General features: G+C 44.5%; 1 protein-coding gene across 1 annotated transcript in view; it reads right to left on the reverse strand.

Moving 5' to 3' along the window:
* Positions 1 to 15,953, reverse strand: part of LYSMD2 (LysM domain containing 2) — a 56,564-nt gene extending 40,611 nt beyond the window's left edge. The window contains exon 1 of the mRNA XM_068272520.1: positions 15,624 to 15,953. Coding sequence (XP_068128621.1) covers positions 15,624 to 15,866 — 243 coding nt within the window. The 5' untranslated portion in view covers positions 15,867 to 15,953. The remainder of the gene's footprint in view (positions 1 to 15,623) is intronic.
* Positions 15,954 to 16,732: the final 779 nt, after the last annotated feature.

The raw sequence follows: 16,732 nt of genomic DNA on the forward strand, positions 1-16,732 counted from the left end.
CATGACTGACGAAGAAACCAACGCAGAGCACTTCCGCACTACAGGGGAGGTGCACGCCAAGAAGCTCTGCTATAGTCACATGACCTTGGCTGCTGAGGGCTGAGGAGTTGGAGCAACTTTTGGGTACCTGGAGTCGGAGTCTGTGGTTTCATAAACTGAGGAGTCAGAGTTGGATGATTTTTGTACCAATCAATGCCACAGTCCTGCTGCTGCTTACAGCTGATACAATTGGTATTTAGCAATTTTATGTGGCAGAGGCTAATCTTACTTTACTGCCCAATAATACATACATTATTTATATATTATTGGAATATGGCTTGCTATGCACAAATATTAATACAATTTATAACAGCAGAAAATCATTAAGCATTATGTTCAGATTCCAAAACAATACATCAACGTAGACAAAGCACACAGTATTCTGTGACTATAAATAACACAGTGCCATGAATCACAGGAAATATTTTCATATTTCTCTTCAGTGCAGGCCTGCATATAACAGTACTGTACTGCAGATTATTTCCTGTGTGGAAAATAAATTATTGTTATTCTGTATAGGTTCTTGCTACTATTGGTATACTAAAGCAATGTTTACATAGGCATGGATTACCATGTTTCCGGGCTCCATATAGGAATCCTGGGGCTGCAAATCCACACGAGACCGCAGCAAACAAAGATTAACGTCAGATGTTAAACCAACACGTATCTTCTTTGGATGCGCACACTCATGCAATTTTGACTGGCATATTTAACCTCCTTGTAGTATACAGGCCAGCAGATTTTTAATACATTTCCTCCTTAATACAGCATGTTTACCTAGAACACCTCACCTCACTCATTGGGCTGGATTCACAAAACTAACTGCTATCACAGCAATTATCATGCGAGCTACCACTCGCTGAGGTTTTCATGCGAACATCGTGACCTCACGTGATAAGCAGAGGTTTGCGCACGATCACATGCGCTTTTCATGTGAAAAGCGTGAAAAGCAGCTTGCGTGATAACTGCTGTGATAGCAGTTATCACAATTGTGTGAATCAAGCCCATTATGTGTACAGCTATACCTTGCATCTCTATGGCAGCAAGGGTTAGAGCCCTGCCAAGAAAAACAAAAAAAAAACCCAGATAAAGCCAGGCACATCGCCTCTAGTTAGGACATTTGAGGAAAGGGAGGTGCTAAAGGGGGTGTGGCCAGTAAAATAGCAAAAGTCAGTAGCCCTTCACACACTCGCATGCAAGATTCACTCATCCAGGCACCACTGTTATCCCTACAGCTAAGTTAAAAGCCAGGGTCTTAGTTCATAAAGCAATGCATTCTATTGCTTAGTCACCTACACTGTGCAGAAGTACCCAGGTACATGGGCTGTGGATTTTGTACAAAAATCATCTGACTCCGACTCCTCAGTTTATGAAATCACTGACTCCGACTCCAACTCTAACTTCGACTCAGGGTACCAAAATTGCTCCAACTCCTCAACTCCCAACGCCACAGCCCTGCAATATTCTTCTCAAGATGCATCATTCGATATGTAAATGCAACCATTTTCACATCACTCGCAATTTTATAGCCCAATTACCCACTCATTTTCACTTATAATTACTTGGACTTGGGTGTTTTCAAAACAGAATTCCTGTGTCAATGTCAGGTGCAGATTGATTAGGAGCAGGGCTGTGGAGTCGGTACACAAATCAACGGACTCCGACTCCTCAGTTTATTAAACCACCAACTCCAACTCCAGATACATAAAACTGTTCCGACTCCTAAGCCATGATTAGGAGTGAAAATAAGCCTTAACTGTCCAAACTCCTCCCTTACCATAATGTAGTCAGAGAGGAGCTGGGAGGGAAGACCAGCCAGTGAAGAAAGATTACCCTGCCCACCTCCTCTTTGCTGTTGAGATGAATTACCCCTCAGTAGCCAGTATTGCAACTAAAGTACTACCCTATTCCCCACTGCTTAATGTCAAATAAAGTAGCTACTCTTTCCATAACCTAACAACTGCATTTCTAAAAAAAAAAATAAAAAAAAAAATAAAGGAGGTGAAAGGATACAAAGTCCCTGGGTGCTCCTAGGTGTGGAAAACGTCTTACACTAATCTCCCACTTAATTGTGTGGGCTTTTGGGGGACAGAATGTGTTTACTGATTTATGTGGGGGCTGCCCTATAGCCACCCCAGGCCGTATGGAAACCTCCATCTTCTGTGTCCCTGTGCCGCAGGTTAACCACTTTGAAACCCTTGCTACGCTTATCTACTCCCCACAAAACTTCACCTGAAGCTCAGGGGAGTAGATAGGCGTACTTGTGGTTAACAGTGTGCTGTATGCCCAATAAGCTATCTGATTATGTATATAGGGTATCATTTTAACCGTGACAAGTGAGAGAATAGATTTTGTGTTGTTTGACAACTGAGGGCTAAGTCATGTGATTTTTTTACCAGAAAACTGATTGAAAAGCAATAAAACTGTTATTTTCATGTACTCTATACCCCCAAATAAATACTTGTAAAAAAAAAAAAAAAAAAAAAAAAAAAAGTGACAGCATTGAAAAGAGAATACATAGTTACCCCAGGGACTTAGCTTTTAAAATATGTATGCCATGAGAGTGTATTACTGTTAATCATGAAGATAAGGGCTTTTAATTACTGATAGAGTACAATGAGAAAACAAAAAAACACAAACCAGAAACTAATATATAATCGCCATACATTGTACTAGGAACATTATTTAAATATTGAGATGACCAGGACAAATTAGCAAATACAATGTGTGGGTTTTACCTATGGTAACATTGTTTATTTGAAAACTGTAGTGGATGGAAATGGAGAAATAGTGTATTTCTTTTTTTTTTTCTCATTTTTCCCTTTAAAATGCACAGATAATAACAATTACTAAAAACAAATATCACCCTCACAAAGCATAAATTTGTGGCAAAAAAAACAAGATATAGATCATTTACATCTGATGAGTAGCAATAAAGTTATTGGTGAATGAATGGGAGGAGCGCTGAAATGTGAAAATTGCTCTGGTTTTTAAGCAAAAAACCCTGTGGTGCTGAAGTGGTTAAAATTCCTGTGGTGACTTCCTGTGTACCTGGCCGCCACAATGCCTGCTGGGGATGAGCGATGCATGCTGGGGATGTAGTTCATTGATGGGTTACATCTTCTGGCCAGGAGTTATGCATAACAATGGGAACTCCGTCTCCCAACATGCATTGCAGCTGTCAAGGACATTCATGCAAGAACCCAGAACCCCCCTTTGGGGGAGGTTTGTTTAAAGAACAACTGTAGTGAGAGGTATATGGAGGTTGCCATATTTATTACCTTTTAAACAATACCAGTTGCCTGGCAGCCCTGCTGATCTATTTGGCTGCAGTAGTGTCTGAATCAAACCAGAAACAAACATGCAGCTAATCTTGTCAGATCTGACAAAAATATCAGAAAACACCTGATCAGTTGCACTCTTGTTCAGGGTCTATGGCTAAAAGTATTACCAACAGATGATCAGCAGGATAGCCAGGGAACTGATATTGCTTGAAAGGAAATAAAATAAATATAGCTGACTCCATATACCTCTCACTGCAGGTTTTTTTTTTCTTTATGTGCACAGTTCCCTTTAAATTGTCAAGGAGAAATGGTTTCCTATTTCAGCCAATGCTTTTATAAACATGTCTTGTACCTGATGATTTCTATCAGTAATACACAAATGGATGGTACAGGAGTTATCTTGCATATGTATTTCTACCAGGTAAATCTCAAAATACACTCCTTCACACATACCAGCTTCTGTAGCTGCCATAACACTGCATCTATTATGAACCAACACCTTGTAATAAATCCGCATTGAGGTAGCCAGTATTCCCAGGTCTGTTTTCCACCATGCTACTTTAGTTTTATATTGTACAGTACTTAGGTCATGCTGTCCTTTTTATTCAATGCCACCAAAACCGAGCTATTTACTGTAGTCAGCATGACACCTGCTTCCAGATGCCAAATACTACACCTGGGTGCAGAAAGAACTGAACTGCTGGCCCAGCACATAAAGTACAATGTTCATGTCGCTGTGTTTAGTTCATGTTCAAATAGGATTGTTCACACATAATATGACATCTTTAGAACGTAACCTTTTTACATTATAATTTGGAAATCTAGGCATTACTTTTTATTTTAAAAATGTACAGAACCTTGTCACCTTTTAAACCACACCAGAAAGTAGAAGCTCATCCATATCCCAGCTTAAACAAACCACTTTCCGAGGTATTTTTCCACACAGATCTCACAAAAAAAGACCCTAGAGTAAACCTACGCAAACATCAGATGACCCCACACAAACTCCATGCAGTTAAAGGAACCCTGAAGTGACTTGCAACATGATGAGATAAACGTGTACTGTATCAATCCTGCTTGGAATGTGTCTGCGTTTACTTTTTTCTTCTGCATTGCCTCTGTAGTTGGGAAGTCATGGCAGAAAACTAATTAGCGGGCATAAATGCTCTGTGTGGCTATACAAACACATGATTTCAGGATAGTGATACAATGTTTGATGGGTTACCCTTTCTGTGTCTAAACGGAATAAGCAGAAGCATATTTGTGAACCCAACAGTAATTCCCTCAGTGCCTCTACAAAGTGGAATTGGTGGATCTCTGTGCATAGAGCTCTCAGTAAACGAACATTCTGCAGAGGGAGATATGGCTTGCTTGGCAGTTGGAAACAACTGAACTGAACTGAACAGCAACAAGATTACATTGTGGTCCTGACATCACACTGTGGGAGGAGTTTCACCACAATATCAGCTATACAAATGTCCCTGATGATCGATTCCTGAAAAGATAAAGATTTCTCGCGGGAAAGGGGGTATCAGCTACTGAGTGGGATAAAGTTCAATCCTTGGTAAGGCTCTATTCACAGGTGTTTTCAAAACGCCAGCAATTTTTTGCGGGCGTTTTGCAGGAGTGATTTTTCTGCGATTTCACGCGGAAAAAAAATCACTGAACACTGCAGCGATTTTGGCGCAAATGCGTTTTGCGCTTCTATAGCACTGAAACGCGATCGCATGGAAATCGTCTGAAAATGGTGCAGGCTACGCGTTTACGTTTGGCGTTTGACCGTTTTTGGGCGATTTGCGGCGCTTGGCGCCTAAGTAAGAACAGGCCCATAGGGTTTAATTACGATAGCGCTTTTAAAAAGCGCTAGCGTTTGAGCGTTTTGCCGAAATCGTGGCAAAACGCACTAGTTTGAATGGGGCCTTAAAGTTCCTCTTTGCACAGCTGATCTCAGCTGGCTGTTGACCAACAATGCAGATTTGTCTGTGGAAAAATACTGCCATTTTTCTGTGGACTCAAGAGTGACCCCTGCCTCAGAGTTCAGGGTGAAGTCAGGGTGAATAGCGGCGTGTGAGCAAAGGCCGAACAGTTTCATATTAGGAAACCAGCTTCCTAAATAATAAATGCCGTTGTCTCTTTTAGGCCTGGAACCCAAAAGAGCGTTCTTTTGAGCGTTTAGGGCTCGCTCTGCCAATGTAAATTGATAGGACAGATTCCACTAGATCAATTGTGATGAAGGAAATCGCAAATCGCAGGACATGCAGCATTTTGGGAGCGTTTCCATTCTAATGAATTGTATAGGAGCAGGGAAATCGCTCCCAAAATTGCTTGCAGAACGCTATCAATAATCGCTAGCTATTGCGTTTTGCGCTGTCTAGTGGGTTCCAGGCCTAAGCCAGCTAAAATAAAGAAGATAGATATGCCTGCCAGAAAGCCTGGAGATCAATTAGTAGCTGATGCTGAGTAAAGTTGCAAAGTATGACAGGACTCAAACACAGTGGGCACCAACATATTACAAGCAAAGTCTCAGCAATATGCAGGCAAATTAAATGACCAAGTAATGGCACTTTGAATTTAAATGGCACAAAACACAGCAAAGATCAAAGTCTGGATGAGCTTCCGATTCACAAGTTATGTCACCAGGAACAATCAGTTCAACTGGTGCCAGTTCAAAAGCAGTCTGTTACCATGGTGACGCTTGCAAAGTCTTTGATGTGCAGCGTTGCATGCATCATAAACATGCACTATATCAAATTAACTTCAGTACCTGATCAAAATCACATGTTGATGCTTTTCAGAACTGTTGGACCCAGGTGGTGTCTGAGGCTGGTGCATTATCATGGGACTTGCAGCAAATCAGTACTTGTAACATCCTTGGAGAACTCTAATGTCACTGTTAATGTCACTGTGACAGTTCTGCTAGGTCACATTCAGAACAGCACTTTTACTTAATGGCTGAACAACAATGAAAATACAATCTACCATATATCAATGAGTGATTTAACCTCTTCTTAGCAATCCCCAGCACAAATATGTTAAGTTAAAATGTCAAAAAGAGCTTAAAGAGGAACTTCAGCCAAAACAAACATACTGTCATTAAGTTACATTAGTTATGTTAATTAAAATAAAAATAGGTAATATAATCTCTTACCCACCCTGTTTTAAAAGAACAGGCAAATGTTTGATTTCATGAGGGCAGCCATCTTTTTGGTTGAAAGGAGGTGACAGGGAGCATGAGACACCGTTCCAACTGTCCTGTGTGCTGATCACCCCTCCCAGTTGCTAGGCAATGTGAACAACAACATAGGAAATCCCATCCTGCTTTGCACAGCATCAGGGAAAAAAAGCCCGGGCAGTTTTCTTTGATGGGTGGAGCTTATCTAAAAATGCAGCTAAAATGATGCTTTGGTAAGAAAAACAAAGTTCTGATGCTGTGAAACTGTTAAATAAACACCAAGCCTTTTCAGTTCTGCTGAGTAGATTTTTAGTCCGGAGGTTCACTTTAAATTACCATGAATCTACAGCTAACCAAATCTCTTACTTCCCCAAGCACAGAGAACTGAAACTCGATGGAGATTCAATAGGTGGCCACATGTTTTGCAATGACAGACAATCCATTATTCCCGATCTGAACTTGACACAGGATAGTGATTGTTTTATCACTTTTCACCATGAAACCAGTATCAGATTTTTGTTTGAAGTTTTTACATATTGATGCAGTACAAAGTTATGCAGATACTGATCCACTGATGCTCCTCCCTGCACTCAATCAATAAATATGATTCAGTGTTCTTCCTAGAATTTGTTTCCAGCCGGGTGGCATGAAATAGTAGCCGGGTGGCATGAAAAAGTAGCCGGGTGGGGCGAGATGAAAATGCAGGGCAACTCTGCTTACAGCATAGGAGGAGGTGAGGAGGTGAGCCGATGACAGCCGGGTGGTCACCAAATCTAGCCGGGTGGAGCACCCGGCTAAAAGAGCCTGGGGAGAACACTATGATTAAAACATTACAGAGTAGCATTCGGTCATTATTCAAGCAGAATACAGCTGAACTGCAGTCTGGCGTAACATCCAATGAAAACCTGATTCCCTTCTCTATATACCCATATAGTTATCCTTCTTGCTTTTGTTCCAGAGTAATGTCATCAGAGTAAAAATAAGAAGTCCTCCCAGCCCAGACTACATTAGCTGTCACACCATAGATGTATTATACCAACTTCATTTAGAAAAATCTTAAATTTGGATGCAAACTTTAAAGGCATTCCAGATGGCTCTCGTCCAAGGCGGCCACTCAGGCTACCTCTGCTGAGATTTTAGCATGTGTATGGTGGCCCAAATGTGTTAGCGTGAGATCTGGACTGCTAGATAATCTCATCCAAGTGCATGCCAAAGCTATTGTTCTGTTCCTTACCCCTCCTGCTCATCTCTCCACAGCAACGGAATGCCCTGCAAGCTTGCACAGTATTGATACATCTGTACAGCACTTATGGACTATTTCCACTGGGTGCTGGTCCATTTCCGATTGGGACACATCACCTGTGCTGTTGCGAAGATGCAGCCCGAATAGCAGTTTCAAGCATGGCTATTGGGCAGTGATGGCTTACCTTGGCACTCCAGCTGTGGTGGAACTACAAGTCCCATGAGGCATTCCAATACTCTAACAGCTCTTAGCATAACTCGGGGAGGCAGAGGCATGATGGGATTTGTAGTTTTGTGACAGCTGGAGTGCCAAGGTTAGCCATCACTTTTATAGGGTTTCGGGTACGTGCTGCATGAAACTGCAGCAGTCACACCACAGTGCAATTTGGATGGCAATCCATTGTACCATTGTAGGAATAAGAAACATATGCCCGCCTGACACGCCTGTGGGTAAACACTGTAGACTTGAGCTGCATTTGGCCCTAGTGGAAGTGGGCCCTTAGCCCCAAAAGATGAGGCCACGAAGGCTCAAGTCCTGCTTGCATCCTCATTCATGTGAACGAGGCATTACTTCCAAAATAAAAATACATCTAAACTGTCCCACCTCGTTTTCATCTAATGCAGCAGCAGATTTCTGTATTCAGCAAAAGGGCACTATGGCAGCTCCAGAAGGACCTATCCTGTGAATACAGTGTTTGCTCGCCCTTATCAGTGCAATTAGTGTTCAAAAGACAATCTGAGAAGTTATGCAGCAACATCTACCAGTATTAACTTTTTCAGTAACTACTCAGCAAATAATTGCTTGACCCTGGTGTGGCTAATCTATTGAAGAAGAAAGGATCTTTTGGCTACAGTTCCTAAGCATAGCTCCTATGTCAAACAATTGTTCCTGATAAGCAATTCTAGTCAGGGACAAGCACTGTATGTTACAATACATCAGAAAACAGACATTTTTTTGGTCTGTTTTACTGCACTGGAAAACTGACAATGAATGGATCCCATTTTATAAATAAGTAAGCAGACCACTCTTTTTTTTTTTTCCTGGGAGAGCGGATGCGTTTACATTATTGTCTAGTCTGGTTGAAAGTACTTGCAACGCATAACAACAGGATCACAAAGCACCATTGGAACGAACACAACACTGTCCACACCCACTGGCTGTTCAAGGACCGGTTCAAGTGGACCTCGGAGGGAGGTGTAATTCGGGGTCCAGTGATTGCCAAAGCCCCGACCTACTCTTATGCGCCCCACGCAGTATGACATTACTGCTATGCGGTGCTTAGTTTACATGCTCTGTACTGAGCAACGTGCGCCAAAACGACCTGCTTCGTTGACAAAGCCCTGCATGCCAAGACGCGGTGCCGTTTTGTGTCTATGATACCATTAATAAATTGAGCTACAATTTTTGAATCCAGGTAGAGGCCTAATCCATTTCTAGGCTGTGCTTCCTGGCATACAGGGTCTTTATCTCATAGGGTCTAGGTGGAGACTGCACATACAGAAACCCCTATGTCTTCATACTCATGCAAGCACAGTATGGCACACAAAGAGGAGCTCGGGCAAACTTGCAGGGTGTCCCTGGCAGCAGGTTTTCTAAGCGCTTTTGATCGGCAATTATTTTTTTCACTACCAGACGTCAGTCAGGAAGTGAAATCTTTGACCCGGTAATGAATAAATACAATCTTTTTATTCATTAAAGCGCTTAGGAAATCACAATTCAAATCACTTTTTGAAGTGCTTTGCGATTTCCCTATACTTTCTATTAAACACAAACACTCAAAAAATGGTTCAATAGAAAGTGGATCGCTTATGTGAGAACACTCACATAAGCGACCTTTGCACTAGCACATTTAAGGCAATTTTTAAAATCACCCATGCTTAAAATAAATAAAGAAAAAAAAAGGAGCTAAATCGCTCTTAGTGTGAACAAGGCCTAAGGCCTGGTGCACACCAAAAACCGCTAGCAGATCCGCAAAATGCTAGCAGATTTTGAAACGCTTTTTCTTATTTTTCTGTAGCGTTTCAACTAGCATTTTGCGGTTTTGTGAAGCGTTTTTGGTGTAGTAGATTTCATATATTGTTACATTAAAGCTGTTACTGAACAGCTTCTGTAACAAAAACACCTGCAAAACCACTAACTGACGTTTTTCAGAGCGGTTTGTGTTTTTCCTATACTTTACATTGGAGGCAGAAACGCCTCCGCAATCCAAAATCTGCAGCAGCCCGGGAGTATGTGTTTCTGCAAAACGCCTCCCGCTCTGGTGTGAACCACCCCATTGAAATACATTACCCAAGCGTATCCGCAGCCGCAAGCGGATCGAAAAACGCTGCCGAACCGCTCTGGTGTGCACTAGGCCTAAATGAGTATTTTCCACAAGCAACAGCTTCCAGTCACCTGAATGGGCACTTGCAATCACATGTGGTGTGCAGCTGCAAGCTTTTTGTTCTGACATGTGGGAACCACACTGAGGGCTGGAACCCACTAGAGTGATTTTTTGAGCATTTAGGAAGCGCTTTAAATCGCTAGCGCTTTCCCTAAACGCCCTGCCAATGTAAATAAATGTAACAAGTTCCAAAGTAGCGATTGCGATTAGCAAAATCGCAATCGCACGACATGCAGCATTTTGGGAGCGTTTGCGCTTCAATGTAATGTATTGAAGCGCTGGCAAATCACTCATGAAACGCTACACATAGCGATTTGAGTGCGATTGCAAGCTGTAAAAAAAATTCTGATACATTGAAAGGACCAACCAGAATTAAAACCGCTATTCGCAAGTCGCTGGCAAAAAGCTGACACTTTTTAAAATCTCTCCCAAAAGCGCCAGAAACGCTCATGAAATCGCTTACAAAATTCTGAATAAAAACGCTAGCGATTGCGATAGTGTTTTGTACTGGGTTCCAGGCCTAAGGGCTGGTTCACACTGCAAGAGCTTTTCTAAGCACTGTGATTTGAAAAGCTCTTGCTAATGTGATCCTAAATGTGTGTTCTCACTGGGGCAATGTGATTTTATAAAAATCCCCCATAGCATTGCATTAGCAAGAGCTTTTCAAATCATTAGCATTTAAAAAGCTCTTGTAGTGTGAACCAGCCCTCGGGGCTCAAACACACTAAAAGCCTTTTCTAAGCACTAGTGATTTGAAAAAGCTGCTGCTAATGCAATGCTTTGGGGGATTTTTATAAAATCACATTGCCCCAGTGAGAACACACATTTAGGATCACATTAGCAAGAGCTTTTCAAATCACTAAGCGCTCAGAAAAGCGCTCCTAGTGGGTTCCAGGCCTAAACGTGAAGCAGCCCATTCATTAACATGGGCTGTCATATCTGGTTCGATTCTGAATGCAGGGAAACCAGGGCCCATATGCAATTCACTTTTTCTCCTGATTTTTCTCCTAGGTGATAATTTTTCATCTTGCATTTAAAATAGCTTTTCAGTACTTTGCAATTGAAAAAGTACCAAAAAGTGGTTAAAAACAAACTATCAAAATAATTTGGAGTATTTTCTTGCTTGCTGGCATTTTAAAGGGCACTTTATTGGCAAGTGGTGAAAAGATCACCTAGGAGAACATTCAGGAGAAAAAAGTTAATTGCATATGGGCCAAGGTGTAAACCCTCCAAGTGTGAATCTTGCCTCATGGTTTGTTCACCACATGCCTGGTTTTGCCCAATAAATTCTGCAATGCACAAACCTGACCTGATTTTTATTTTTTTAATACTACTGATGCATTGCTGTTCATCTGATATACAATCGCACATACCCTTCTGAAGTGCAGTGGGCACTGCAATGGAATAGTGGAGTTGTACAGCATCTCCATACTATTTTGGCCCATGTGAGGACCAGTAGTGTAGTGTATTTTTTGAAGTGTCCCTGTGGGTTGGGCTATGTTGGTCAGACATCTAGACCCATAAGAGTTAGGATTAACGAGCATCGTAGTGATATAAGGTTGTACAGGAAATATTTTAATAATCCTGAAAAAAACATTGATTCCCCCGTAGGAAAACACTTCTTTGAATGTAATCATATGGTCAGTGATTTAAGATGGTGTGTGTTGGAGAAGGTGGTAGCAGCAGAAGGAATGGATAATGAAACGGCCCTTTTACGAAGGGAGAGCAGATGGATCAGCAGGCTGGAGACTTTAGTCCCTAATGGACTCAATGAAGAATTCAGCTTGAAATGTTTTTTATGATATATGTCAATTTAGACACTGTTTCTTTAAGCTGTTCCTTGATCTCTCTAATTAAGATTGTGCCCGCCCCGAAAGGGGTGTGTTTTATTAAGGTATATGTAATTTATATGTGAGCACTTGCTCGGTGTTTTTTATCACTTGATAAAGGCCGCAGGCCGAAACGTCGTGTGTTTTTTGTACTATGGATTAAATAAATATAGCCTTTTGGCTTAAAATCCAGGTGGAGACCCAGCAACTTTCTTCTTTTCCAGTGAATCTTTGCACCTCGTTTGGATCCAGGTGCGGACTGGTTGACTCCCTGGTATACACAAAAGTATTGCAGTTTGAGCGTGTGGCCATTTTTTCTTGTCCATGTGAGGACCAGGCCACACAGTGGATGTGAAGAGAAGGGCTGCAGAAAAGCAAATGAAATGCTGGATGGTCATGTGACACTGGTACTTCCTACCTTTATATAAATGGCACATACCAAGTTTTTCATAATAAAGCTGAGTAATTAGGGACATAGAGGCTCTTAGCATTTGGGGTATAGTGAAATAATCCTAGAAAGTAAATTATTACAGCATACAGTCCAGGGTAGATGTCTGATGTCTTTATATACCATTTCATTCATCAGCTGTACTAGCCATGTTTCCACACTGCCCAGCAAACTAGGGCTTTCTTGGGTTTCAGTGATGGAGTGAAGGCAGTGTCAGGTTCCTGTGAGAGCACATGAATAGTGCACAATGTGCCTGCTCAATATCAGCACTGCAGAGTCTGCAATCAGAAAGCAAATGGAGGGTGCTCCCAGTACAAATGAGTAAGGTCCCACTAGTATCAGTATATTGGGTGCCCTAAATGTGATTAAGAGGGCCCTCCCAGGGAATTTTTCCCTTTCCGTCTAGAGGCTTAATTTAACAATGTAGCAGTTTATATGCAGACTGGAATCAGATCCATCAAAATCAGCTGCTACTACATAGGACTGGCAAAATCTAACCTGCAAACAAACTGTAACCAACATTTACATCAACTTGGAAAAACTAAAGAATCTTTCATAATTTCTTGCCCCCAGTATTATACCCCAGTGTAATGATATGCAATGCCCTTAGTGTAACAAAAGAGAGCGACTCAGAGGGTGACCTCAGTGAAAGCGTGTGCAGTGACCCCAGTTTTACGAAAGAGGGTACCCCCAGTGTGAGAATGTGCAATGCCCCCAATGTTACCAAAGAAGGGTAACCCCAGAGTGAGGATGTGCAATGCCCCACATGTTACAGAAGAGATTGACCTAAAAGGGTGCCAGGTACAGGATATGCAGTGACCCCAATGTTACAGAGGGTGCCCTCAGGGAGAGGATATGCAGTGACCTCAATGTTACAGAGGGTACACTCAGTGAGAAGATTTGCAATGACCTCAGTGTTACAGAGGGTGCCCTCAGGAAGAGGATGTGCAGTGACCCCAGTGTTACAGAATGTGCCCTGAGGTAGAGGAAGTGCAGTGACCCCAGTGTTACAGAGGGTGCCCTCAGGGAGAGGAAGTGCAGTGACCCCAGTGTTACAGAAGGTGGCCTCAGGGAGAGAATTTGCAGTGATCCCAGTGTTACTGAGGGTGCCCTCGGAGAGAGGATATGCAGAGACCATGGTGTTACAGAGGGTGCCCTTAGGGAGAGGATGTGCAGTGGCCCCAGTGTTACAGAGGATACCCTCAGGGATGTGCAGTGGCCCCAGTGTTACAGAGGGTGCCCTCAGGGACAGCATGTGCAGTGGCCCCAGTGTTACAGAGGGTGCCCTCAGGGACAGCATGTGCAGTGGCCCCAGTGTTACAGGGGTGCCCTCAGGGAGAGGATGTGCAGAAACCCCAGTGTTACAGAGGGTGCCCTCAGGGACAGCATGTACAGTGGCCCCAGTGTTACAGAAGGTGCCCTCAGGGACAGCATGTGCAGTGGCCCCAGTGTTACAGAAGGTGCCCTCAGTGACAGCATGTGCAGTGGCCCCAGTGTTACAGAAGGTGCCCTCAGGGACAGCATGTGCAGTGGGCCCAGTGTTACAGAGGGTGCCCTCAGGGACGGAGCAATGCTTTTCAGCGTTGCTAGATTTGGGCGCAGCCAGTGCCGACATAGACTGTAATGAGAATTAGTCTATAGCGGCGCTCAGTGAGTAACGCCGGCTCCGTCAGAAGACGGAGCCGAAGTTGCTTAAAAAACACAATAATTCTGCCTCCAGCAATCGCTGGAAGCCGAATTATTTTATTCCCCACTATCCATGGCGGCCTGGAGGGGGAATAGTAATTAAAACGGCCCGGACTTGTGCAGAAGCAGGATCAGCCATATACCGCTGTATCCTGCGCCCAAGTCTACCAGCGCCGATTTCAAATGTACTCCTCAGGGACAGCATGTGCAGAGACCCCAGTGTTACAGAGGGTGCCTTCAGTGACAGCATGTGCAGTGGCCCCAGTGTTACAGAGGGTGCCCTCAGGGAGAGAATTTGCAGTGACCCCAGTGTTACAGAGGATGCCCTCAGGGATAGGATGTGCAGTGGCCCCAGTGTTACAGAGGGTGCCCTCAGGGATAGGATGGGCAGTGGCCCCAGTGTTACAGAGGGTGCCCTCAGGGATAGGATGGGCAGTGGCCCCAGTGTTACAGAGGGTGCCCTGAGGGAGAGGATGTGCAGTGGCCCCAGTGTTACAGAGGGTGCCCTCAGGGAGAGGATGGGCAGTGACCCCAGTGTTACACAGTGTGCCCTCAGGGAGAGATTGTGCAGTGACCCCAGCATTACAGCGGGTGCCCTCAGGGAGAGGATGTGCAGAGACCCCAGTGTTACAGAGGGTGCCCTGAGGGAGAGGATATGCAGAGACCCCAGTGTTACAGAGGGTGCCCTCAGAGAGAGGATGGGCAGTGACCCCAGTGTTACACAGGGTGCCCTCAGGGAAAGAATGTGCAGTGACCCCAGTGTTACAGAGGGTGCCCTGAGGGAGAGGATATGCAGAGACCCCAGTGTTACAGAGGGTGCCCTGAGGGAGAGGATATGCAGAGACCCCAGTGTTACAGAGGGTGCCCTGAGGGAGAGGATATGCAGAGACCCCAGTGTTACCGGAGTGTCCTCAGGTGGAGGATATGCAGTGACTCCAGTGTTACAGGGGTGTCCTCAGGTGGAGGATATGCAGTGACTCCGGAGTAACAGGGGTGCCCTTTGGGTGGAGGATATGCAGTGACACAGGTGTTCCAACATTTTAGCATACCCGACAGAATAGCATACAAATGCTACTGAGCATGTGCAAAGTCATGCAGGTCGTACATTAACCCCATAATGCCCATCAGCAGCATTAACCTTTTCAACCCCAGTGAGCTGCCTGTGTGCTGATGTGCAATCTCCACTATCCAAGTGGACATAGAGTTAGAATAAAAAGTTGTCCGAGCGAAGCGAGGACCGAGCCCGCAGCCCAGCGAGCGAAGCGAGCGGGCAAGGGGACACTGATTCTACTAACAAGGGGTATATCACTTTAAATGTATGCTATTCTGTCAATGTATGCTAGTTAGTTGGAACACCGGTGTTATAGAGGGTGCCCTCAGGTGGAGGATATGCAGACACCCCAGTGTTAGAGGGTAACCCCCAGTGTGAAGTAGGTAGAAGTGGCCTATATACTGGAGAACCCCAAGGTTGTGAGCACACGTAGAGTGGGCTTCACAGGCCCAACGACCCCCCAGGCAGCCCACATAGGCCCCGCTTACCGTCACCCCGTACTTGAGAGCGATGCCCTGCAGGGTGTCACTCGGGCTCAGCTGGTGCTCGATGTAGCGCTCAGCCCAGGGGGCGGTCACGCTGGCGGTGCTGCCGTACGAGCGGGTCTTGGTCCGGGCCAGGCTCAGGGAAAGCTCAGCTTCAGACTCGCACTCGGAGCCGAGAAATGCCGTGTATTCCAGCCGGCTGCTCCCATCCCTGTGCAGCGGCAACACCGGAGACAATTCCGCCATGTTCTGCGGGGGGAGACGCTCCGGTACCGGGCAGAAAGCAGCAGGCTGCACTGTGCCCCCGCTGGCATTACACCAACACAACACTAGAGGGCGCCCATAGCGGCACAGCACACTGGGAGGAGCAGCGGCCGCTATCTACAAGCCTACATCTTTCTGCTCTCCTCCCCATCTCATCTATAACTATCATCTTCACACCTACACAATCCTGAGTGCCGAGATACGGGACGATCTGCATCCTACTGTCTGCCGCCATAGCTACAGACATCGCACAGCGACTAGTGGAAGATCTCCTGTGCTAGATATTACTCGGTGGCAGGGGCATAGCAATAGGGGTTGCAGAGGTAGCCACCGCATCGGGGCCCTTGGGCCAGAGGGGCCCCGAAGGGCCCTCCCTCAACTACAGTATTAGCTCTCTATTTGTCCTGTGCTCATAATAATCACTTCTATAGATACTTTGAATAGTGGTAATTATTAACAAACTGTTCCCCATCCCCTTCTTGCACCTCAGACACTGTAGTTGCCATTGACAGGTTTTGGTGCGCGGTATCAATTGCTATGTATAGAGTGCTTGGGGGGCCCCATTGTAAAACTTGCATCGGGGCCCACAACTCCTTAGCTACGCCACTGCTCGGTGGCAGGTGCAGCCTGCCTGTACTTCTGCCAGTACTGAGCCTTTCCAATCCATGCTCCTGCCTAATGCACATTGCACAACCCATACACAACACAGCTACAGCCATCATCATCAGCATTCCCACTACGCTTCTGTTTTTTTCAGTTATAGAAGTTTGGAACTCCTGTCATTTAAACAAACTATGTCCCAACAGGGGACCTGACCTATATGTACAAAATTAGTGACATAGAGAATA

The sequence above is a fragment of the Hyperolius riggenbachi genome, chromosome 3 (genome assembly GCF_040937935.1).
Source record: "Hyperolius riggenbachi isolate aHypRig1 chromosome 3, aHypRig1.pri, whole genome shotgun sequence".
Taxonomy (NCBI): Eukaryota; Metazoa; Chordata; class Amphibia; order Anura; family Hyperoliidae; genus Hyperolius; species Hyperolius riggenbachi.